General features: G+C 41.1%; 1 protein-coding gene across 1 annotated transcript; it reads left to right on the plus strand.

Annotated features, from left to right (window-relative positions):
* The first annotated feature begins 2,485 nt into the window (after positions 1 to 2,485).
* Positions 2,486 to 14,304, plus strand: tlr18 (toll-like receptor 18). Its single transcript, XM_030394634.1, has 7 exons — positions 2,486 to 3,486; positions 4,104 to 5,286; positions 5,748 to 6,212; positions 8,381 to 8,533; positions 10,361 to 10,442; positions 12,726 to 12,922; positions 13,938 to 14,304. The coding sequence occupies exons 1-7, from the start codon at positions 2,501 to 2,503 to the stop codon at positions 14,121 to 14,123; spliced, it is 3,252 nt and encodes a 1,083-aa protein (XP_030250494.1). The 5' UTR covers positions 2,486 to 2,500; the 3' UTR covers positions 14,124 to 14,304.
* The last annotated feature ends 12,407 nt before the right edge of the window (positions 14,305 to 26,711 follow it).

Below are 26,711 nucleotides of genomic sequence, written 5' to 3' on the forward strand. Positions count from 1 at the left end.
CATAAATCAAAGCTGTGAACGTGAGACGTGACCTTTGACCAGAAAGATGCGACACTTGACAACACAAACTGAACAATGCAATTTTGATAAAAGGTGACATTCATGAGAGAAATGTAGTAAAAACTCTGGCCTTTAATCTAAAACAGTGGTCCGACATAGGCTGCATCAAAGTTTGACAATAACAGAAGGTGTGACGCTACAACCCATGTCTAAAAGCTTACTGAAAAGTAGTTTTAATATCCTCAGTGTTTTCCAAAATGGAAACACTGGACTTTCCTCAATGTTACGATCCTGTAGGTTTATGTCAGAGCCTCCAGTTCTTTAAAGAACCAGTCTTCTTCTATGCTACACTTGGACTTGCCCTTGAAAACTGCCATGGACAAAACTTTAACGTAATTTATAAAAGTGAATAAAATCTGGTTGAGAAGGAGCTGAATGTCTCCAACGTGAATACATTTTCAATACTCTTGACAACAGGCTTTGTTATTGTTGGCTGGTATTGCAGCAGCATTTTACAATATGGCCTTTCACGCAAGGGGTTTCACTAAGTCAATGTTATTGATGTTGATCTTATCTACTGTCAATTTCCAGGACCAGCTGTCCACTGTTGACCAGATTAGATAGACGAGGAAGGTGTGTGGTTTCCTCACTGAGGCTGCATCACGGCTGCTGTTTTCTCGGACAGACAGTGTTTATGTATCAAGGAAGAGAGATGACAGCCACGCAGTAAACACAGGGCGTGATCAAGTCATTCAGACAGTACAATCTTTTATTTGCCGTCTTGCAGTTATGTTAACAATGAGTCATTAAGATGAGTGTTGATCTGAGCGGAATGAGGAAAGATTAGCGGGGAAAAGATGTTTTAGATTAGATGAGATAACTTAATTGTCTCTGCAGCACGGGTGGTGAAACAATAAAAACTATGAAAGTGCAGAGTCTATACAAATGTGTTAAGGGAATATACATTTAGATATACAGTGACATTTAACTTAACAGTCCATCTCATTCCTTATTGCTCACATGGCTGAAAATGTCAAAAAAATAAACACATATTTGAATAACACATCAGTTTATCTTAATATTCATCCTCTTCCCCTTAAAATCAGTGTTTTTGCTGCTTTTATTTTAATTCAGTTCCCATTCTGCAAGTAAATTAAATGTATTTCTCCCCCTCTCTGGATCCTTCTGGTGGATGCCCGAGCTGTCACAGATGACCAAAGACAAACATAGAAACAATGCACTTCCAATATCTGCACAGACATACAGTAAATGTTTACTCAGGTTACTTATGGAGCCAATCACAATTGATTGTTTAACGGGGGCTGTAAAGCTTGGCGTCTCCTGCACCTGAGGGCCTAAACAGTGTGTACTTTGGACCAGGAATATAAATAAAAGGTATTCGCAGAAGGGATTTAAGAGTCTGCTGGTGGAGACTTAAGCAGGAAAGTCTTAAGAGGGTGAGTACTGTGAAGTGTATAAGTGCTGTTGTGGGACCACTGAAAATGTCTATTTCATATGCATGAGGTCTGATGTCCTTTTCAGAGCATGTGGTGAATGTAGAGTGATGTTCTTTTGCATTTTATAGTTTATTCTGCAAAGACACGTTTATGATTCAATGGGAAAAGATAGGAAACTGATCAAAGATCTCGTGTCATCTGCCACATCATGGCTCGCTCATCCTGATTTCTTTGTTGTCTTTGAATCATGTAGCTTTTGGGGGTTTACAGGAATTACATGCCAGTTAATTTCAGAGAAGCGATGTTACCACAATGCATTTGTGTGAAATAACAACACATCCTCCTTTGTTCTGCGAACTTTCCTCTGATGCAAGATTAAGATATTATGCCAAGATTTATTTGTGTGTGTGACGCTCATTGAGACACCTTTTTAAAGCCCTCACTTGCATAATAGAACATTACAAAAAATCTGACAGTCATCCTTTTGTTTTGTTTTTCTGACTTTAAGTACATTTTACCTTTGGAAGAGCAGTTAGGGTCATCAACAGAGCACATGAAAAAAGTCATGCTCCATCTCTGTGGCTCTCCTTCAAAGTGACTGATTTGGTGCTTTAAATTAGGGCTCATGAAAATAAATTGTTCCATCTATTAGGTATAATTGTTCATTTCTAACTGGGGTTTCCAAGACCCCAATGTGTTGGTGTTTTCAAGAAGCACTAATTGAGGTCCTATTTGTAAGAAAAGTTGATTTTTGTTTCTCGTTCCCAGGTTGGCCACTGTTCCAAAAGGACCTTTAAAACAAAAACAGAAAAACAATGATGTGAAATCACAGGGAACAAATTAATCAACAGAGTAATAAAACATGAGAATAATACAATAAAAAGTGGGATAACAACAACAACAACAAAGACAGGAGCAAGAAATTTAAGAGACAATAGAAAATTTTGGTCACTGTCTTACCATTTTCTTTATTGGAGTTAATAATACAATGCCAGAATTTCATTTCTCCTTTTCTTGTTTCTTTAGACTACAAGTCTGTCAAGATGATGTGGAAACTGGTTTATTTTAGCGCCCTTCTTCTTGGAGCACTCTCATCCCCAACTCCATCTTCAACCCCCACCACAAACACTGATGAAGGACCCTGTCTCATCTACAACTCTGGCCGCTCTGCAGACTGTCTGGGAAAACAGCTTGAAAGTGTCCCATGGAGACAGTTTCCTTCCACACTGGAGGACATAGATCTCTCTTACAATAAACTTCAAGCTGTCCGTGCTAACGACTTCCTCCACCTCTCTCAGCTTCGCACCCTTAAGCTGCAGTACAATAACATTTCACACATTGACAATGATGCCTTTAAGAACAACAAACTACTGGAGCATCTTAACATCTTCAATAACTCCCTGCAAGAAATTCCTGCCGCAGCTCTGACTCCTCTGTTGAATCTAAAAGAGCTCTACATGTCCAACAATCTTTACAAACATGCCACTTTGGCCGATAGTTTCTCCAAATTTGTCAAACTCCAAGTTCTGTCTATGGGTGGCCCTCTGGTGATGGGTCTAAAGAAAGGTGACTTCCAGCCCCTGAAGAACATCAGGCTCCAAGGTTTTGCCATCAAATGTTCCTCCAACCTAAGTTACTATGAGCCTGGAAGTTTGGCAGTCATTCAGACAAGACAGATGGGATTTGATATGGCCATAGATCAACGGCCAAACGCCCTACGTCACATGCTACGTGACCTCGCCAACAAGACCTTCATCGCCATCCAGTTTCGCAACCTTTTTGAGTTCATGTACTACATGGGAGATGAAGACATTTTCCAGGGTTTAAAAGACATCACAGCATATCAGCTAATATTTCACAGAGGAAAATTCAATGAGAACCTTCTGAAAATGGCTTTAATGAACTTACAAGTTGCCTCTATCAGACGGTTGAGACTTCAGTACATCGACTTCGCCCGTTCACCCATGTTTGTGGATAGTGGAGCAGGTTCCAGTATCACAGAGCTGGCGCTGGATAAGTTGGACCTTTGGTGAGTAGCTTCTAAATTTGGGGCAACACGTGCCAGTTTGAATTATCATTAAATTTGTTCTGAAATTTAGCAATTTCCCATCATGTTTCTACACCTTTGATGGGTTGATCCTGCCCTATGATGGCTCATAAATAGAGCGACACCTGCAAGCTAGTTCAGACTAACTAACTGCAAACAAATAATAACTTGACGAGCCAGATGGTTTGTTACACAGAACAATCTGGAAAGGCGCCACCAGAAACTGTTTTGGAAAAGAACAGGCTCTTTTTAAAAATACTTGGTCAGTAATTGGATGAACCATCTCTCAATTATTGTATATCATGTGCTAACTCAACCAATCAGATCAACAGCAGGCTACGCTAACCTCCGGAGGAGCCGTCATTGATGTTTTCAAACAAATAGTCGCTTCCCTCACTGGTCATCACATCTAAACCACACCTGTAGCAGCAGTCTCTGGTTATCAGTACTTCATCAAAGGATGCCAATTTGGTTGAACTACTGTGTAACATAACATGTTCTTGCAAATCAGCTACCTTTTTAAATAATCACAAAAACCCCAGCTAGATCCTGCTTTTCATTTGCACATACTTAACACCACAAATCTCTGTTTCTTGTAGGTATATCAGCAATCCTGACGTACTGCGATTTGACTGGCGCTTCACCTGGTTCAAGAAAATCAAGGAACTGTCTATTCAGTATGTGTACTTCAACTCCGTGCCTTGTGATGCCTGGGTTGAGATGGAAGGTGTGGAGATTATCGATATCTCCAATAATCGACTAAAGAACGAGTTCATCTTCAACCAGCGGTGTGATTACAAGGGCGCCATGCCAAATCTTCACACCTTCGATATTAACACCAATGAACTGACCAGCTTAAAAGACTTGTCATCGCTTACAAGGGAGTTCAAGCAGCTACGGGTTTTGGACATTAGCAACAACAAACTGGGATCTGCTGAAGACAGCCAGGACTGTGTTTGGCAAAATAATATCACACGGCTTATCGCTCACCACAATCAATTTGTAAGTGAATCCCTCCGTTGTCTGCCTACCACAGTGCACTACTTGGATCTGTCCTACTGCAACCTGGACCAGCTGGACATGGTATATTTTGAGAAAGCCACCAACCTGAAAGAACTTCTGCTGAGTGGGAATAAAATCAAGTTCATTCCATCTAAGTGGGAAAGTCCGTCGCTGCAATCATTGACTTTGGATGGGAATTCGTTTGGTCTCATTAGCAAGGCATCCTTCCAGGACATGCCTCAACTGTCTCAACTGAGGGCAGGAAACAACCCTTACCATTGCACTTGTGAGCTCCATGCTTTCGTCCAGGACACGCTGTCCAAAGGAAAGGTTAACCTCACGGACTGGCCTTGGAACTACAGGTGTTACCACCCTGAGGCCTTGCTCAACACAGTCATATCTAAATACTTTCCAGGTCATGTGGCTTGTGACATTAGACTGGTTATCATCATCTGTGTCGCGACCACTGCAGCTGTGATCTTAATAATGATGGTGATTTGCTATATTTTTGACCTTCCGTGGTACACTAAAGCCACATATCAGATCATCAGGGCCAAATACAGAGCTCACAAGGAAAAAGTGGCGGGGGAGCCAGAGCCTTTTACTTATCATGCCTTCATATCCTATAGCCACTCTGATGCAGACTGGGTGAGGGACCAGCTCTTGCCCTCTTTGGAGAACAGCAGGAACCCTTATCGTCTGTGTATTCATGAGAGGGACTTCATGCCAGGAAGGTGGATCATCGATAACATCATTGACAACATTGAAAACAGTCGTAAGGTATTAAAATGTAGTTACGCTTTGTATCTAGACATGTCAGAATGCAGCATTACTGGTTTCGCATGAAAAGACTCATTTAATCTCTGCAAATTAGTTCACAAAAAGGGCTGAGGGAGTTAATGATTGTACTTTGGGCCCCATTGGGCTGTTTTGCACCAATACGTTTGAGTTTTGGGTATTTATGGTGGTCATTTATGCAAGTCACAATGTTAAACCCATGTCTGAGACAGATAGTGAAAGAGCTCTATGATTGGCTACCCAGCGTTGTAGATGTGACAGGGTCGTTCGTCAGTGTTTGTGGAGAGGGTTAAAGATGGAGTTGGGGATCCAACAAGAAGGGCGCTAAAATAAAGCAGTTTCCACATCATCTTGAAAGACTTGTAGCCTAAAGAAACAAGAAAATTAGATATTAATTTTACTCAATACATGATTTCTGAATTCTTTTTTGTGTCCATCTTCAGGTGATATTCGTCCTCTCCCGGCACTTTGTCAACAGTGAGTGGTGCAACTATGAACTGTACTTCGCTCAGCAGAGAGCAATGGGTAAGACCTTTAATGATGTCATACTTGTGGTGAAGGAGCCCATTGATCCCAACTCCCTGCCTAGCAAGTACTGCAAGCTCAAGAAGATGCTTAGTACCAAGACGTACCTGGAGTGGCCCCATCAGGTCAACCAGCAGGCGTTCTTCTGGGCACAGCTGAAGAGTGTTCTGGGCAAGCCAACAATGACTCGAGAAGGAAAGCAAAGTGTGAAGAGCAGAACCTCATCTGAGGGAGGAGTTTCTGTGATACTACTCCCCATGGAGGATAGGAGGCCAGAAGAAGAAGCACCTAATTTAGACAAAGAAGCAGAACCCAACAACAAGATTATTCAAAAGAACAATGATGAGCAGTCCAATCAGAGACAAATCCCCGTGGTGGCATTCTGACCAAAAAGTTAAAAAGTAAACTTTGTACGATTGCGAGCATTCCTTCAGTATTGTCTCTCTAAAGGCCTGAACTCAGGTGACCTTTTGTGTGGGCTATATCAAGCTGGGAGCAAAAGCCAACATCTAATTATGATGACAGACAATAACACGATCCCTTCTGTGCCCATGGCACACTGTCATGTTATCCCTGAAGGCCGAGCTGATGCCCTCTCCGCTCTGCTCTCCCTCTGAGCATCTCAGGCCAGGTGCCCTGCTGACAGGCGCTGAAAGGCCGCAAACTCAACGGCTCAAATAGGATCTCCCATGTCGCACTCTGCATAACAAGCCAGGTGCCAGGAAGATGTGGTGACAGGAGCCACATTGTGAAAAGACCGTGCTCTGTTACATTCTTGGCCCTCAGAGGTATGAGATCACGAACGTCCCAACTCTGATGTGCCAGGGCCGAGTCAAAGGCCACACAGGCCATTTAATACAAATACTTTAAATAATACAATGTGTTTCAGGAAGATGGGCCCAATCTTGGGATCACTGGATTCAGCACTGCACGATAGCTTTTCAGTGTGGACGATGCCCAGTGATAGTTGATTCTACGGCACAAGTTAAAAAAAAAAAGAGTTCACTCAAAAATTAATGTTCAGTCATTATCTCCTCACCCCCCCTGCCAGTGAAAAGCAGGGTGAGGTTTCACAGACATTTCTGGAGCTTCACAGCAAGACAGTTTTACAGCATTCTCATGAACAACTGATGTAGCTGGGGAAAACATCTAACACCATGAAATATAATGTGAGACATATTACAAATCTAAAATAGTATGTCTCAGGGAGCCCCAAGATCCTGAACTGATGTGAAAAGATGTTATTAACAAAGGAGAAAATCTACACTGGAGCTTTTACAGCTACTTTCTTTTTTTTTTTTTTACAAGCAACACTGTTTTTGCTCTGAATCAATTGGTGATAAATGTGGACTACAAAACTAAACCTGACTTTCTATCAGCGAATGAGTTCACTTGTAACGCTCCAGCACACAACACAACAGTATCAGCTCTTTTACTGTGCACCAACTAGCTCATCGTTTTGAACTGGCCAGTCTCTGTCGGTCTTCTAGTGTTTCAAGTTGACTTTCAACTTTTTCATTTTCCAGTAATATTTTATTATGTGCGTGGTCAGGCAGCTACTAATCTGATTGCTTAACAGATTGTCATCTCAAGTGACATTTTTTTAAGGGAAAATAAAGTTATTTCATATAGGATTAGAGTATAGAAGGTTTTTTTTTTTTTAAATAGTTCACAACTGATATTCAAGAGGGCCTTTAAAACAATATGCAGAAGAACTACAACAAAGAGTGATAAAGCAAGTGTCTGCCAGATGTCAAAAATGTGAACAGAAACTGGCAATCTCATAGGTTTTTAGATTTTTAGGTTGCCTTTCTAATTTATCATGGGAAAAATTGGGTTCACTCGGCACAGAGCACGGGCAAAACTGTTTTTCTTTTTCAAGTCTTAATTGCCTGCTGCAGATTCAAAACCCAAAAAATCCCATAAACCCACATGTCCGTTCTTGGTGTGCAGTAGTAATTCGAGGTCCAGCTCGCTCCTGCAATAAAAAGGAGAGTGTGATTAGCCAACAAGGAAAAGCTGATATCAATCAACTCACCTGGCACTGCTCTCCTTCGTCCTCTCCACACCTGTCTGTCCTGCAGCGAATGTAAATGTTTTTATTTTTATTGTTTTTATTTTATTGTATGATAGTTTGGACAACAGCAGCTTTGTGTAATGGTTACTTATTGATTAATTTAAGTTGAGTTGAGCTCAGACTTAAAAAACAAAACAGCCATTTCTCGTCTTGTGTCCGGAAACCCTGAGTTATCACATGACACTGTTTGCAGAGTTTGCAAATGGCCAGTAGATGACACCCTTAAACGTATAGAGAGAAACAGGGCGACACAGTTACAGCGTCAGTATCAGCAGATGATTGACGCACCTCCACACAGCTTAGGGTGTGTTAAGCCCAGATGTTATGTCATAAAATGGGATAAAATGGGATGTCTTTACTTTCTGTATTTCCTGCTCTAGTTATCATTGTGTGCCTCTTTTGTATGACTTGTAAAATGCTGGACATTCATGTATATTTTTGTTTTGTTTTGTAATTAATTAAAAACTGTTTCAGTCAAGAGTGTTAAAGAGTGATTGTGTTGGATGCTCATCACCCGTTCACTACCTGTGGATCTCTGCAGTTGGTTTGAGACCAACTCTGATCAGTAATCAGAGATGGTTGCTTGACGTCCCCACACAAAAGAAAGATGGGAGGCCCATTTTCCAGGTAACACATCCAGTCTGTCTCAGTCAATCGGGTAAAGAAAGTATTCCATGTTTAATTGTTACTTTTTCTAAAACCAAGAATAGATAATCTGTCTCTGGTTTCATGTTTTCTTTAATAATGTAGACGTTTGAATTTGCTATGGCACCACTGAGAATACATTAATGTGTAAATAGGATTATCAGAAATTACACATGTTGCATACAGTATATTTTTCTGAAATGTATCGTCAGTGTTACCAAATGATCTCATAACTGCTGCGACTCTTTTTCCCTGCAGTACTGTATCAAATGCACTTTGTTTTCAGGAAATGACGCTCCAAGTTAAAGTATGCAAATGTCCATAAAGCCATTTACACCGGTCAACTGGAGATACTGATGTAAATCAACTGCAACAGTTTGCATTCAGTAAGAAGGAAGATTTCAGTTGACTGGCCTGTACTTTATTTGTATTGCGGATGGAGTCGCTCCGTCTTTCAAGCACAATCATTCCCTTAATTGCAAATGATGTGGTGGGAAAGCATTCGTCACGCCTAATAAGTACAAGTGAGGCTGTGTGAGGAAAAAGGGAACAATTGCATCAGCCCATTTCTTGTACCATTTGTTGAGACAGTTTACAGCACTGAGGGGAAAATGGTAGTCAAGACATTTCAGAGTGCTTAATCTTTCATATTACACACAAGAATTTGCAAAGTTCCAGAAACTGTTAGAACACACAGCAGGGGAACAGAGTTCAGGGTACGTTTTGCGTTGAAAGCTACTGTAAAAGCAGTGAAGGACATAAAATGACTGGTATATATTTTGATTTATGTGTTGTTGTTTCCTGAAATATATATAAGTGGAGTGGGAGTTTGATCTCTGAGTTGGAAAAGTGCCTTCCAACTTCATAATGTGTCACATAAACAACATAAAACCTTTCAGCGTCAGTAGCTTCTTCTTTTTAAGACTGCAGAATGAGGAAGGAAGCATTCATGCCACGCAGAGACACCATGAAGCTTAATTACAGCTGTGAGTTTTGTGCAGGACACTTTATGTTCAGTGGTTGAGTGCATTTAATGGGTTGTGCTTGTGTTTTTCTTGTGATGCAGTGGATTGTGAGCCATAGTTGCCTCACAGGTAAACACACCGACACTTTGGCTGTTGCAGCTGCAGTGTCTCTGGGCTCGTTCGGCCAAGCAAACAGGCCGGGTGGCATAGCAGTGACGCCGAGAAGAACAAATAGAGCTCGCTTCTCAAGCATTGAGAAGATTTAAGCACTGGTGACCTTTTAACAATACGAGCTTTAAGTTTTATATTTTGTTGGGCTTATCTTTTTGTGAATGTAGGCTAACCAAAAGTCAATAATAAATAAATAAGTAGGGCAAAAAACATACAAATAGATTTTGATTCATTAAAAAAACATTCAAAATCACTTATTTTATTTCATTTAATAACACAACTCTGATGAATAAAGGTCTCCTTGAACAAAACAAAGAAATGTTTTTTCACTTTATCCCTTATTTATTTAGGGGATTATTTCATACACATGTTTATTTATCAGTGTTTGTATTTATGTTTTTAAATATTGAATAATTGTCATTCTATACAGTAACTAAGGTCCCAGGTACAGGTCTCCATGCTGACTTTCATGCCTTAAAATGGTCATAATCCCTGTTGTTTACAGCTGTGACAGCTCCTGCTGTGACCAGGAAGAAAAATATCAGTTGCCATAAAGCACCTGTGGTTGCCTTAAATGGCTAGGTTGCTCACCTGTGCGGGCAGGTGATGCTGCTGCTGCCGTCTAGAGGGAGGGAGGGAGGGGCTTATCTGATCTGGATGCATCTGCTCACAGGTGTGGAGAGGAGGAGTGGATATAAGCCATGAGGTGAGAGCTGGAGTCACTTCCACCTCCACCTGTTCCAGTCACTCATCAGGTGAGTTCTGCTGTCTGTGTGTGTTTGCTGTGAGCGGTCAGATCTTCCAGGTGAGACTTCTGGTTGTATTCATTTGATCATTTTCATCATGGAGCTGCAACTGTAGTCGGTTTTTAACATTTCCAACATTTCCATCTCCATCACGCTCGTGCTTCAGTTTCAGCTTCGGATAATTAACACCAGCCTGCATTTGACATTCAAAAGCCTTTTAATTAGCTCCCTGATCGCAGCGGGAATAAATGATTAACGGCAATTATGGGGACTAATTAAGGGGATGGTGCAGCATCACTCAGAAAGCGATGCAGCATCTTCGCTCTCAGACTGTAGATTGAGAGTCATTCACACTCTCTCTTGCTCCTGAAGCAGCTCCTGCATTATTGACGAGGGCTCGTCTCATAAAGATACGAATCAGAAGACAGAATAAACGATGAAACATGACCAACCTCTGCTGTTAATCCTCCGCATAGATGCATCCTGGAGTTTATGTCGCGTAATGCAAGCCACGATCTGAGTCTGTGTGTCTGTGAAAGCCGTCCTGCAGGGAGGTCTGTCCTTTGTCCTCCCCTGCTTCATGGAGGTTGGAGGTGAAATGACTCAGGGCCCCCCGTAGCAGCTTCTCAGGTGTCTGAAAGTGAGGGGCAGGTGTAAGGTTAGCTCAGGGCCGGGCCAGGGCTTCATGGGCCCTGAGCAGAATTTGATTTGGGGCCCCCCTCCAGCTAAATGCACCACCCGACTATTAACTACATATTGTCCGTGCTCCATCATTTGTTCATCATACATCCAACAGAACCATCTGTGACATCCCTTTTCCACCTCTCCGACGTTTTCAAGAGTTTAGTCAGATAGGAGCTGATTTTTGTTTTTTAATGAATGTGTCATTTAAGAATAACACAACGACGTGGTCAAACTTTTGTTTATATCTTTTTTTTGCTGTGTGTATTCCAGCGTTTGATGTTATTTCTCGTGTTCACAAAGGATTCCGCTCCCCGTTGGTGCAATTACCCATCGCAGTCAGCAGATTGATGATTGATGTCGTCCCTCATGACAAAAACTGAATGTTAATAAGTCTCTGCGTGTCGTCTCTCAACAGCAACTTACTGACAACAAATGTATCTACAAATCAGTGGAACCGATTGTACTTTAATGCAGACGCTGATAGCAAATGAACCGCTCCCAATGGCAGCACTTTGATTCAAAAGATCATCATGTTGGAAATTAAGTATAAAAAAGAAGCTGTAGTAAGTAAATGTGATATATGTTTATTAAAAGCAATGGTAATCTCTGTTATATAGCGTTTGGTCAGCAACCTAAAGAGGTGACACTGAGTCACTAACTTCCAGATGGCCCAACTTTGTCTCTTGTTTCCACAAATTATAAACATTAAAGTATGTTTACAGGAAAGCTACTGCATATGTTAAAAAAAAGCTGGTGCCACCAAGTTGCATTGTGGGTAACGTAGGCTCATGGAATTAAAATGGCGATATCTCTTCAGCAGTATTGCTTTTGATAATTTGTTCTTAAACTGTCCATAATGGCTCCAACAGTGTTATAGCAGTCCAATGTTAGACCAGTGGACTGCTTTTCAAAAGCCCGGAGCCTAGATTACCCACAATGCAACTCAGCCACTGATTGATGGATTTCAAAATCAACTTAATTCCGGCATCAGTGCACTTTCTATTGACTGAAATATATTAAGATCAGTTCATTCTGTATCGTCTTGACTTCAATGTGTTCCTGCTCTGCATTAAATAAATAGTCTTACTGAAGTCAAAGATTTGACAGATGATGAGCCTGAAAAACTGAAACATAAAGAAGATAAAACCCCAGTGGAGCCGCAGAGATGAAAACCTTTGGAAGTGTTGTTGTTGTGTTTCCTTGACAGTTTTGTGTTAAACTTTCATGAAAAGTTTGCATCTTATTGTGTGCTAGTACATAAAAACTTCAATGAACCAACTCACCCTTTCTTCTCAACACCACTGCAAAGTAACATATTTGGTAACCTGACAACCTCAGTCATTTTGTTTTCCTCCATCCTCCTGCTGGAAAAAACATTTTTTGGTTTCTGCACTCAAGGATTTATTCTGCACCAGAGTTAATGTGGGCAGCTGGTCCTCTGCATACAGATCTGAATCTCACTCTGTGGAATGATCTGATCTTGTCTGACCTCTTTTGAATAAATATATATATACTTTTTTTTTTTTTTTTTTTTTTTTTTTTTTTTTCCCAGAATTGCGTAACTGAATTTCCTCATGACTATTATACTTTCTTGACTTGTCCTTGCAGGTACTGATTGTGAGACAGAAAAAATGTCCAAGCAGACTTCTGAAAAACCTTGTGACCCGCCCTCCACCCTGGAAATGGCTATTGGCGGCCTCATCCAAGTGTTTCACTCCTATTCTGGGAAAGAAGGTGACAAATACAAGCTGAACAACGGTGAGCTGAAGAACCTCCTCCAAGGCGAACTCTGCGGATTCATGACCGTAAGTATCTTGACTGTTTATGAAAGAAAAACAGGGATTTTCTGCAGATTGACGCTTCGTTAAGAATCCTCGGCTCAGCACACGTGAAATGCATGTTGCAGCTGTTTAATGAGGGTGGGACGTGTCTCACAAAGCCATTCATGTAATAAATAACCATTTCTCCTGTGTACTGAGGTCTTAGGCCCAATCCCAATGTCCCCTCCAGTTGGTTGACGTTCTACCTTGTGGGTTTAGGACAATATTTTTAAATATATATCCTAATGAGATGATCAAAAGCTGGAAGTAAAAACAAAAAGAGGCTTCAGGGAAAAACACCTTTTTAAATTTTTGTTAAAGGGGAGTAATGTCGTCCTGGAGAAGAAATTCAAACTCAGATGTATTAACAACCTGTTCCTAGAGGAAAATAAGGTCCCACTGTTTGACTCTAGAAAGGTGGCGGGGTCCACCACATATAAACAAAGTAAAAACGGTATGAGATTGTGTTGATGAAGGTTCTCAGTCATCAGGTCATGGTATTTCTAAGTCCTGTATCGTAGGCAACTGGACGTGTTTCAGTTCCCTGAAGACGTTCCACCTCTCGTCCAAGAGGCTTCTTCAGTTCTAACTAACTGGATGGGAGTCACAGGCTTTTAAACTCTGTGTGGGAATGTCCAGGGTCATTTAGGCCGAGTGAGCTCTGAGTTTCAGAGTCATCGGGCCACTTGTGGGTTGCTAGTTGAGCCCAGGTGTGAATGGTTGTTAAGCTGTCAGGGGAGGAAAATCAGTACTGCATTGTAGGTGGGTCCACCTATTCCGTTAAAAGACGTCCCAGTTTGACATAGATGGATTAATTTACTCCTTTTGTAAAGACACTCCCACACAGAGTTTTAAAGTCTGCAAGTTCTTGACTTTCTTGTTCTTGATGTAGTTAGAGGACCTAAAACGGAAACCAATCAGAGCAGCACTGTCCTGTGATCGCAGTTTGGTAAACAAGTTTTGTTTTGATGTGATTTTCACGGTCATGCTTTGGTTTCAGGGCAGCAACGACCCCAAGGCAGTCGAGAAGATTATGGCTGACCTAGACGAAAACAAGGATGGTGAAGTGGACTTCCAAGAGTTTGTCCTTATGGTCGCTGCACTGACCGTCGCCTGCAACGAATTCTTCACAGGCTATACTCGGGGAGAGGAGAAGGAGAAGGCGCCTTGCCCTAAGAAAGCCTGATACTTGACATTAAATCAATAAGCCTTTTCCCTACATAGTTTTAATGTACTAATGATGATCATCCTGTTGGGCATGTGAAGGTGTGAGTCATTCCTTAATCGCAGCATCTTGTAATGTTGATGCATCACTTCAAACCGACCAAATGTTTTCTGTTTGTCCTAATAAACGATGACATCCTGTTTTCACGTATCTTATTTTAAGATGAGCTGAATGTCTTCAACATTTTAAAGATGCATATCACTGACATTTGTTCCCTTTTGAGGTGAATTTTTTTCATCCTGATTCATTCATTCATTCATTCATTCATTCATTCACTCATTCATTCATTCAGGCACCATGAAACCTGAGTAATAAAAGACCTGTTCACATGTGGAGTGGCATCCTCGAGCACCACCCAGTGTCTGATTGGGTTTATTCATGTCGGCCAGCTGAAGAGGGTCCTGACGTCATCCCTTCCTCCTGATCCAACAGTTCACTGCTCACCCGGCAGCTCCGCTCCTTTTGTCTTACTCTGAAAGGAAATTGCTGGTCAGGCACATTTAAAAAGTGACGTCAGTCCTGGAGGCTCTGGGACGCTGTAATTCATTCATTTAAAACACATTATGGCTTTTCATATCAAAGAATACTGTTGAAGCCACTGTGAAGAGCAGATAAAACGAGCATTTACTGATGCAACACACTGCAGGTGTAAGAGGCTTTTATGAGATCATTTGCAAACCATTTTAATGTCCCTCTGAATTGGTCTTGTCTCATACAGATGCATCACCTGCACATCAGCAGTGTAATGACTCATGGTTTGACCTTTGATTTAGCAATGCATTTCCTCTAAAAATGACTCATTTAGCAGTCAGAAAAATACAATTATTAAGCTGTCTTTGAAATCAGAGTCCAAGAGGAAAACACACTCTCAGCTCTTAGTCTCAGTTTAAAAGACGAGCGTGCAGAGACGTCAGGGTAAAGGACTTTGTGGTGAAGTGTTTATTCTACAGCAGCTGCATTTTACACCAGATGTTTACAGATGCTACAAACTCCACAACGTCACAGATTTAAAATAAGCAACAGTATGTAGCAATATTAGTATTAACAGATGACACAAATCAGGGTACTAACCAAATTCCATAGTTTTCACTTGAGTACTGATTGACGTCACATCAAGCACATCCTCAGGGTCGTGGTGAAGAGCGCGAGAGACAACAAGTCACAGTGAGTCAGGGCAACACACACAGCAATATTTGTTATGCAAAAAACAAAACTGAGCACAAATAACCTGACGACACACCTGGTCAAGCATTAAATACAGTGTTTAACAAATATAACATGTTCCATCTGAAGCAGCTGGCTGGGAATGCATTTCCTATTGTCATGAGGCTATGATTTGCTGTAAATAGCCTATATGTAAAATGTCACATAGAGGCACATTATGAATACAGTACTTATTACTGAGAAGCACATTATGCGCCTTGAGGTGCCGCTGGCAGCCACAGCTGATGTGAGCGCGCCTGCAGTCAGCGCTGCCAGCTGAACCGTCCTACGTGAATAAACGAGGCTTCAACAACTTCAACAATGTAATTAATTAGCTCGCTGGAGGAAGTGTTGTTGGAGATAACTGTGCTTTATTCTTCTTTTAAACTCAGTCAGTGCTGGTGTTAGAATCCCTCAACAAATTTGCTAAAAGAGTGTGTGAGGTTTTTTTAGTATGTCTGAATCTGGCATGAAACCAGCAGCATGTGAATTGTAGATTATTTCCAAGGGAATGTTACATTTAGTATGCAGGCACGAGCACTGCTGTAGTGACAACAACACAACAAGGCCCGTGTTTCAATGATGGTGTATTTTACCCTCTACTTCTTGTTATTAATGTTTATTTTGACAGTTATTTATCATTTAAATGTAGTACAGTACTTTCTACGTTTGAGTCCGGGTATCCAGGTTAAGTAAAGTGCACCAAAACAGTTTCTCCAGCAGCTTCCAGGTTTAAACAGCTTCCAGGTTTAAACAGCTTCCACCTTTGAAGTAACAAAGCAGCAATCGTGACACAAGTTGCTGATGGCGTCCAACTAAAGTATTCAAACCAAAAGATGCAGTTTTCAATTAAATCCCTAAAAGAAACTGTTCATATATCCTGAAAAATATGGGTTAAGTTCATCTAAATGTGAGAGCTCTTGCAGAGTCACCAGTGAGGAGAGACGCTCAGCTGGACTGTGACAGGGCTGCAGAGCCTGACGGAGGCAGCCTTCAACCCTCCGTCCTCATCAGCACAAGCCGGGCGAATGAGCATTTAAGGTTCAACGCAGCCTCTAATGGGGCTGCACACAACGCAGTCTGGAGGAACTCGATACAAAGTCCTTTGTGCAGTTCTCACAAAGTCACGAAGCTTCGTTAATTATGAAGGAACAGCTTGTCTGACTGCACCTAATGTCGAGAATTCTCAGAAGCTCGAGCTCTGGTGTCATGATATCGCAACTCTAACAAGTCTACACTGCCACCACCAGATGGCAGCAGATAGACACAAGACGGGGATTATTATTCAAACTTTGCAACAAAAAGAGTTATTCTGTTGCAGCTTTCTCCATTGCTTGGATGCATTCCTTCAAAATAAAGGTCAATTTATGAGACTGAGTGGCACTTAGATGCCTTAAACTGTGTTTTGTTCTGAAAGTCCTCTTCACTGCGATTGAAATGAAAAATTATTAGAGCGTTATTCTGATCTTGTAATGAATCATTTACATGTTTGAATACTTTAAAACCCATAACTAAACCTGATTACAGTAATATCAGGCCCGTCAGACACGACAGAAGTCAGTGCGACATAAACATCATCATCATATCGTTGCTGTACTGTGAAATGAAATATGACCACGAACCTCCAAAATGTCAACCTTCTCTGAGCGGAGAGTAATCAGTAATCCACTGAGCTTTTATATAGTTTAGGAAATAAGAGGATTTTCTAAAGCCCTCCTGCCTTCGTTGTCTGCTCTGTTCATCAGGCAACACATACAAACATTTTTCATTACATGTGATAGAATAATATTGCAGCATGGGTGAACTGTGGCAGCCAACAGAATCCTCCTCGCTTCATCCTCCGATGATTCCAGCCCCCCTTCATCTTCCTAATCGTGGAATCATTAAACTGGAGGATTTTAACACATTTCACACCTTTTGTTAAATATCCTCGCCACATGCGCTCACCTCTGCAGCTCTATCTCTAACTCATTTTGATTTCAGTCTCTGTGTTTTTAAAGGCCGGGGCTTGGCAGCCACACAACATCCCCGAGATGACTCTGCTGTCCTGTACCTTTCAGAATGTCCTTTTTCAGACGCTAAGAAAAAAAAAAAGTGAGAGCTGTTTTAATCTCCTCCGGTCTCTAATCCACTGAGTCATAAAATAGTGTCAGAGAAGTTTCTGAAAATGGCTTTCACTGGACGGTGACGACATGCAAGTTCACTGATCGAAGAAACTCTTGGAAGCCTTGATTGTTTGTCTTAAAACTTTTTTTTCTTCCACAGTTGGGAAGATGCCTTGACTTTGACTTTAGGGCTGAATATTAAGCATAAACAGACATCATAAAAGACACATGTGTATTGTAATTAGGCCCAATCTTTGTGTAAAAATATTGGAACTATTAGAGTTATATATTGCAAAAAAGAGAAATCCCAATATTTGAAATCTCTCCTCAGAAACACTGAGGTTATTTATGTAACTCTAGAAATATCTGATAACTTTCCAGCAGGCAGAGAGGTGAAACTGATTGCAGCATCGCCAATCAGCTTAATGAGATGCACAGCTTGACTGGAACTGCAGCACAGGACGAGTGACGGGGTCGCTGACAGCCTCGCGTCCTTCGTCTTCATTATCGCACAGACTGTGAAGAAGCATTAAACCCTTGAAGAGTGAAACACACAATACAGTCTGGAGAAACTCAATACAGCCCCGCACACAGTTGTTCTTCAATTATGTAACAGCAGCCCGTCTGACAGCCAGAAACACAAGCTCCGGTAGGATGATGCTGCTGCAGCTGACTGTAAAATGCAAAGCCATGTTGGACCATGATGGAGACAAGAGGCCGCGCTGAGAGGGAAGAAAAAAAAGGGCCATGGCAACCAATCAGCAGCTTTCTAACCACACATCAACAGCGCCATCAAGCGTCTGCACATGGAAGCTGCAGGACCTGTGTCATCATGCAGGCTTTGATGTGACATTAACTCTCTGACTGCATCTGATTGAATCTCTGAATATTAAAGATGAACTCTTTGATCTTTTATAAATGATGAGATGCATTTAAATGTCATTTAATATGCAGAACTGTTCTCCAGAATCAGAGATGGGAGTCATTAAAGTGAAATACTCCTGCCTGACCTTCTGTGTCACTTCCTGTCCTCCTGAATAAATCTGCATGACCATGAAGTTTTACTCGTCCAATATTTTTATTATACTGTGAAATATAACTATTATATGGAGTTTTATCATCCATATATACTATATGAACACCATGATGTTCTGTTGTTTCCAGGTTTTCCGAATGTTGTCCTCAAGAGAGTTGTGCACGCAGCCTTCAACTGAAACCTTTTATTATTATTATTATTTTTATTACAGATAAACCCAACATTTCCCTGTAATATGGGCATAAAAAATTTAAAATACAAGAGAGTGCAGCTTATATTAACAACTTCTTTAAATATAGAGGAGAAGGTGGCAGCAACATAGATTTAGACTTGAAGATACAAAGACTTGTATCTGCATGTTGCATTGCACACATGACCATGCAGCTGTTTACGTACGGGTCGCTAAATGATAATGACAGGAAATGACATGACGTGGGGAAAACAAAAGGCCATCCATGTGGCAGTAGAGTGAGCGACCAGCAGATGGAGGCACAGACTTCATGGTGACGGCCGTCTTCGTCTCCGCCAGTTTGAACCTGTCACTTCATCAGGTGAGTGAGAGTCAAACAATGAACTTTATTCTCCTGTTGTAGTGTTTTATTCATGATAGACGTGGTTTACATTGATGGATGTGTTTAACATTCATTGTTCAAGATAACATCAGCCATCCATCAGCAAACTTTGTTATACTACATATTAATTGAAATTTATTTAATATATTTTGCAGGATGTTGTGCAAAACTTTTTTTCGCCTTTTTCCTAAAAAAAAAGGAAAGACTGACTCCGGCACACTGTCCACCTCACTTACATTTAAGTTTACTGACAACAATGACAACAATTAAACATAATCTTTTTCCTAAAATTTGGATTACGATCTTAAGGTGTGCAGAAGCTGCACTCAGCGTGGACAGAAGTAAAAGTTATTTTGAAAGTTAGCTCTGCAGAGTAAGAGTGGACATCATGAATGGGAAACATTTTCCATGGTTACAAACTTGGAAGCTTTCCAGATGTCATGGTGACCGGCAGTGTTTCTTATAATGACTGTTATCAGACTGAGAAACACTTAATTTAGTGTTACTGCAGTTGTGTTACAGCAGGAGAAGCTGAAGTTTGTCAATCGATGGTAACATAAAACTAAATAAAAAAGTATTTAAGAAATGTGGCCACAACTTATGCTTACTGTGTCATTTCATAGTTGGAAAATGAACTTGTTAAGGACCTCTGGTGGACAAATTATGTAAATGTCTCATCTTAATGGTAACACTGATCTGAACTGTACAGGTCGAACAAAGGTGAATAATGGAATGATGTTAAAGCGACGTAAACAGAAACTACACCCTGTTGGAAACCATTTAAAATCCCAGCACACAGTGAAAAACGTGTGTAAGTTTTATCAACCGTAATAATCAGTGCTGGTGTGTTACTTAAGTGTTAAGTAGTAAGATGTCCATTATTCAAAATGTCACTTAAATTAGTACTTGTACAAAAGTATTTGGACAACTGTGCATGTTATAATAATCTGTGTGTTGATAATCTGAATCTGCAAAATATCAATATTTTAAAAATAAAAGGTTGTGCAGAAAGAAAGTACAATATTTCCAATGACTTGTCGTGGAGTGTCCAGTGAGGTACCAGTATCTTGAAAAATGTTGTTCAGTAAAGCACCTGATTGATTAGCAATAAATGAAAAACCATTTACAAAACGATCCAAGTTTAATTTGAAGTCAATCACATAATCTCCATCATTAGCTGCAGTTTTGTTTTCTCAAGCGTGACATGATGTTTGTTTCACGTGTCATTAAACTGGATCCAGCGTCAACGTGTACGGTCCTGGTCAAACATGTTCTGGTGCCCGCGGTGTGTTTACGACCGAGGCGCACAGGAAATGTGTTGTATGGATCGTATTAACAGTGAGAGTCACAGAGATTCAATATCCTGACTTCATGGCTGGAGGCGGATATGTTTACACATGCATGTATTGATGTGTGTTCTGTGGCATCGCGGTGTAGTAAAGCTGTATTTAAAGAGTCATACATGGGAAGCTTACCATGTTAGTTGGGAAAAACAAGTCAAGGTTTACTGTTTTATCCACGTATAGATTGATATTATATAAATATAAGCTTCAGTGGTTGATGATTCGGATAATAAGACCATATTTATCTGAACAAAGATTGAGAAATGATTGGAAACATGATATCGCCGAGCGGCTGATCCCGTTTTATGTGCACATCCATATGCTCCTGTAGGAGGGCAGCATTTGTGTACAGATCCAGTTAGCCATTAACAAACAGCTCGTCTTGTATTACCTTTCGTCTTTTGTTTGAACTGAAGTAAAAAACCTTCTCCTGTGGTTTTTTACTGCTTCGTCCTCCCATTTTGTTTCCCCCCCACTACCTCTTCTCGATCACGTCGGCTCACTGGAGCTGCTCGCTGTTTACTGGGAGGAACCAAAAGTTACAGCATGGGAGTTTTTTATTTTTTGCAGTCGATGTGTTCATTGGTCCAAAAGGAACCCACTGAAAACTCCAAATCTGTCTTGTTCCAAAACCGAGACCCAATATATGAGAGACCCGAGGACCATTTGGACTGATTAATAATGCTGCCACAGAACCTCAAAGTCCTCTCACACACATAAATATCATTTATGGAGCTGAAGGTCAGGATGACTGTGACAGACGGAAGGAGAAGTAGTTCCTATCAAGGTTTTATTTAGACTGGATCCTGATGATAGTGCATTTTCTTTCTGCCGTCTACCTGTCGATGATAAAATATACGTTTACCCACAATGACTGAGTTTACAGAAGATATCAGTCTTTTAATATCGACAATCGATCCTAGAACAGAAAAATATTGGGAAATAAAGTATCAGTATTTGTGACACAATCCACAAAATCACTCCTGAACTCATCCTCAACACTCAGGACAATTAAATGAACCTAGAAAGATATTCAGAACCTTTCAACACGGATTGTTAAAGTGAAGAACAAAAGTAGATCCTTAAAGCGAGGTAGAAACTGTGACGCCTGAGGTCCGCTCCTCCTTATCAGACGATACTTGAGGTTTACTGCGTGGAGTGAAAGAGAGTTATCAGTGCATCCCTGTTGTTTGCATAGTTTCTCCAAGTGAAAGATGGACTTGGACAAGCAGCGATAGGACTCAGGTCAATGTTTACCTCTCACCTTTCTTATCGAGCTGGGAGTTTGCCCTCCACCCAGACAGAAAGCCCCCTAGCCTCGCCTCGCCTCTCCCTCGCAGTGTTTCCTCGCTTCTCCTTACGGCGACTTCAGCTGTTGAGCAACAGGCCGGTTACAGCGAAGACAAAGTGAGAGCCGTGTGAGCCGAAACCGCAAAAACACAAGACGCAGATGGCGTTACAATTAACTCCAGGACAGGGAGGGAGCGGACTGAAGGGCAGTATCTCTGAAAGAATGTGTGTTATGAACTTTAAAGATTGTGCATTGTCAACTATTAACCTTTTCCAGAAAGGTCAACCCTAATCCTAAATGTAACCAACATCGACTGTGTGCTTCTTATCGTTCTGTTTGGCTTCTGAGGCCACCCTCCACCTGTTGTCCTCTTCTCTTTCTTCCAGTGCAGGTGTAGTCCTTCAAACATGTCATTCCTATTCAGTGGTTGAGTGTTTAATGCTTCTTAACATGATTACTGACCAAAAGAAGACATGACGTAAGGACATTTTCAGAAGCTCTCAAACACCAGTAGTAATCTGGCGGTTGAATAATTTAGGGGCTCCAATCTCAACAGGAGGTTGAGTCTTCAACTGGATTCCTGTCAGTGATAATAAGTAAGGGATAATGTATAGAACGACGGTCACTATCGGGAAAATAAGTCCCGACAGGATGAACCGGTCTGATTTGTCCTGAAGAGACTTATTTTCCCGATAGTGACCACCGTTCTACACATTATCCCGCTTATTACACGGTTGCTTGCCAACACGAAAAAAAACTTGACACAGTGTGTCTTTGTACAATTTATTTGTTACCGTACAGTGTTTTTCTGCAGCGATATATAGTTCACCAAACCGACAACGTTTCGTTTCTCCCTCTTCGCTGCTTTCCTCTCTTTTTCTTTTCTTGACCGGTGACGACAACTCAGCCTTTTGCCGAGAGTTGAAATCACCGTATTTTCCAAGAATATTAAAGTTATTGTGAAACCCTTCCATACTAGTGGCCTCGGAGTACATTTTTTCCGATATGAAGTAGACTACAGATCAGCTGATGTCGCTTAGCAACCGAAGACACTGGGGTGAAAAGTGACCGGACTACTTGCGGAGCAAAAATTTTAGAATGCAGAGTGCTACGAAATACATGAATCAGAGGCAAAAAGGCCACTTTCCTTGACGACGATCAAATATGCTTAGCAGCGGTCAATTATAAGAAAATAATTGACCGCCGAACGTTGGGAAGGCTCATTCAAGTGAATGGAGCATTCTACAGCATTGTAAAAATACCTGTTGTTCATCTAAAAATAATTCAGAAACTGCAAAAGACTTTTATCTACAGACAGCCACCAAGAGAGAGCACAAAGCCTCTGCCCGATAATCCATTGAGGCTCCCTCGCACTCAGCTTTAGCTACGGGTACAGACGGAGCACTCAGTCGTGCGATCTCATGGGGAAGCAGACGGAAACAAAATAAAAGTTAAGTGCAGTGAGAAAAAAACAAACAGCAGTAAGTTTAACGAGCCTGAGTGAGTTGGGGAGACGCGGTCAACACAGGTTTTCTGTTCTTCATCGAGAACTTGAGGTGATTTTAAGTTTCTGTCAACAGAAGTATGCTAACTAACATTAGCCTCAAGGGCTAGAGTGTTTACTGTTGCTCAGCAGCACCTTCAGCTAGAATTTCACTCTCACTGATCGTTAGAGTCAAGATTGGAAAGTACCGATGTAATCATTTAGAATTTAAAATAAAAAAACATATCAAACATGTTTGATGTTATCGGGGCCGCCCCAAATGTGTCTTAGATGTTCAGGATGCTAAAAATTTGGACAGTTTGAGAAATTATGAAATACAAATCAGCTTTTAAAAAAAAAAAAAAATTATATATATATATATATATATATATATATATATATGCCATCTACCATTTGGATGTACATGTACACACATCTTTGACTTTGCTTTAATTGAAGTGGTTCATTCATTTTTATTAACTTATTGTTGTTATTCTGTTAACTTCTGTTTTAGCTTTGTTTTTTTGTTTTGTAAGATTCCGTCAGTCACAACATGACAGAACCGACACACAGACCGGAAAAAAAAGCATCACCCATGTTTTCAACAGTAAACAATTTTCTTAAGAAAACCAAAAGTGCATTAAAAGTGATTCAACACCACAGTTTAAGTCTTAACATTGTGTAACTTCACATTAAAGATGATACAGATTTGTGATGTCACCACTTCACATAATCTTTAACTTTTAGTACTTTTGGAAACACCATGCCGTGTCATTCTTAGCAAACACAGTGACATGTCTTTTACGTCAGCGGCGGTATACGTGTATGTGTGTGTGTGTATGTGTGTGTGTGTGCGCTGTCCTACTGCCTGCAGCAATCAGGACAAAGGCATGCCGTCCCACAGCAGACAGAGAGTCTGCAGGCTGAGCGAACGCACAGATAAATTATGTCGACTAATGGCTCATCAAACTGTCAGGCTGAGCCCAGACAATGCACGCAGCAGTGTGCAACCGCAGAAGAAGACGAAGAAGAAGAAGAAGAAGAAGCCAACGACACAGAGACGAAGCGAAAGGCTATACTTAAAGTGTCGGATGTGGGACGTCACTCAGGATTTCTCAACAATATACATGAGCTGCACAGGAACTCCTGACTGAGTGATTAATGTGTGTGTGTACATGAATACCTGATAAAAAGCTAATGACTCAACGCAGATTTTCAGAAGTCGTCCAGAGTGTCGACCTGCAGCTTCATAGTGCCTGAACAAACTGTACTGCGGCTCATTTTATTGTCACTGGTCTTTATTTAACCACTAAGGCTGCAGTTGGCTGCTGGGAATGTACGTAGTGTCCCTGGAGCAGTCAGAGGTTGAATACCTTGTTCAAGGGAAACTTGGACATATTGTCACTGACGGGACATGTTGACGCCTGGAATTTTTTTTCATTTGTAAGAAAACTGATTTTGGAGTCGGCAGGTTCTGACGAGTTGGGAGTGAGACACAAAAATCAAGTTTTCTCACAAATAGCACCATTTTTTAGTTTTAGTGTTTAGTCCTAATTTGGGCAGGGGGCGTGGCCTGGGTGGAGCTGAGGTGGGCGGGGACTGTGATAGGCTGAGAGACTGTTGAAGATGTGTAAAGAAAAAGAAAATTCTATAAAAGTTGAGCACAATAATGTTGTGTCAGTAAATTGGAAAGTTAATTGGAAATTAGCCTGAGCTTTAAACGCTGGTCGAGCTGATTACGGCCCATAGTTACATTTCTTGTTTGGCGCTGACCTGTAGTGGCTGTTGTAGGTTTTATTTAGTGGCATTTTAGAGTTTGTAACGTCCTTGAAAATCATTGAATGTGTATGTTGATGATGTTGATTATTTATCCAATAAACACTTTATTTATTTTATGATGCTACCATGGATGTATATAAAAATAACTTTGCCAAGAGGGTGTTGCTAATAAAGCGCATTTTTATAACTGTATTCAGTGATTTCGGGGAGACTGTGTCATGTTTGAAGAAGATATTGCCCAACAAAAGGGCCGATAACTTGCAGCTTCTCATCGAACACCTCTGGAACGAGATCGTATGCAGCTTTAGAGAAAGACGACGGAAGACAGACTCAGCAGAGAGTTGATTTATTGAGTTTCCTGGTTGACGTATACTAGTTGCTTTGTTGCTAAAGTACGTGGTAATCGTTGTTAAATGCAGTTAGCTTGGAAAGCGGTGCTTGCTCACTCAGCTCCAGCTTGCCAAGAGCCTAACCTGGTGGCAGAACCACCTTGGTACTGTATTCCCTTCGTCAAGTCAGCCTCCCTCTTATTTGGGATTTTGCTGTTCTGTCCCAGACCCGAGATCACTGTCCATCCTCAGAAAAACTTCACTAGTGGTAAGACTCCAATGCCACACTGGAGCAGAGAAGGTGGACCCAAATGCAGGAGAAGGCCGGCAGGTAACTGGACAGAACAAGCAACTCGACAAAGGCTGAACTACAGACTGGACTGAGATAGAAACTGAACTAACGAGGGGATGCGGGGCAGGTGTGGAGGAGCACAGAACCACAGGAGGCAAACTGAACTCAACAAAACTCAAATCTTAGAAACACAAAAAAACAAACAGAAGGAGAAAAGAGTGACCGGACCGTGACGCACTCTTTCTATAACTTAAGCTTTATTCTCTAGAAGCGTTGTCATGGGATGTGTTTATCTATGTTTCTCCTCCCACAGAACTTGCGGATGAAAATTAAGTCATTAGTCATCCCAGTGAACTTCCTAATTGCCAGCAAGTGTGTGTTGGTGTGCCGGTGTGTGGGTGTGTTTGTGTGATCGGAGAAAAGACGGAAAGAAAAAGTTTAAATCGTATAAGAACCAGAACTAGCAGCTGTCATCCCCACCACAGCAGTTTCCAGAGAAATACTTTTGATTCTCAACCAGACGCTGAATCTGCCTTAGGCAATAAAACAGCTGATCACGTAGTGTCCCTGGAGCTGTCAGAGGGTAATTACTTGCTCAAGGGAAACTTGGACATATTGTCACTGATGCCTACAATTTAATTTCAGAAAGGTGCCATTTGTAAGAAAACTGATTTTGGAGTCGGAAGGTTTTGACGAGTTGGGAGTGAGGCTCAAAAATCAAGTTTTCTCACAAATAGCACCATTTTTTAGTTTTAGTGTTTAGTCCTTATTTGGGCAGAGGGCGTGGCCTGGGTGGAGCTGAGGTGGGCGGGGACTGTGATAGGCTGAGAGACTGTTGAAGATGTGTAAAGAAAAAAAACAATTCTATAAACGTTGAGCATAATAATGTTGTGTCAGTTAGTTTGGAAGTTAATTGGAAATTAGCCTGAGCTTTAAACGCTGGTCGAGCTGATTACGGCCCATAGTTACATTTCTTGTTTGGCGCTGACCTGTAGTGGCTGTTGTAGGTTTTATTTAGTGGCATTTTAGAGTTTGTAACGTCCTTGAAAACCATTTAATGTGCACGTTGATAATGTTGATTATTTATCCAATAAACGCCTTCTTTATTTTATGATG

The sequence above is a fragment of the Sparus aurata genome, chromosome 17, assembly GCF_900880675.1.
Source record: "Sparus aurata chromosome 17, fSpaAur1.1, whole genome shotgun sequence".
NCBI lineage: Eukaryota > Metazoa > Chordata > Actinopteri > Spariformes > Sparidae > Sparus > Sparus aurata.

What these genes read in the sequence shown, in the direction of transcription:
- tlr18 (XM_030394634.1), top strand. Translation starts at nt 2,501, where the DNA reads ATGATGTGGAAACTGGTTTATTTTAGCGCCCTTCTTCTTGGAGCACTC. An exon ending in ACATTGAAAACAGTCGTAAG is followed by an intron (nt 5,287 to 5,747) that starts GTATTAAAATGT and finishes GTCCATCTTCAG; the next exon opens with GTGATATTCGTCCTCTCCCG. An exon ending in ATGGGAGGCCCATTTTCCAG is followed by an intron (nt 8,534 to 10,360) that starts GTAACACATCCA and finishes ATCTGCTCACAG; the next exon opens with GTGTGGAGAGGAGGAGTGGA.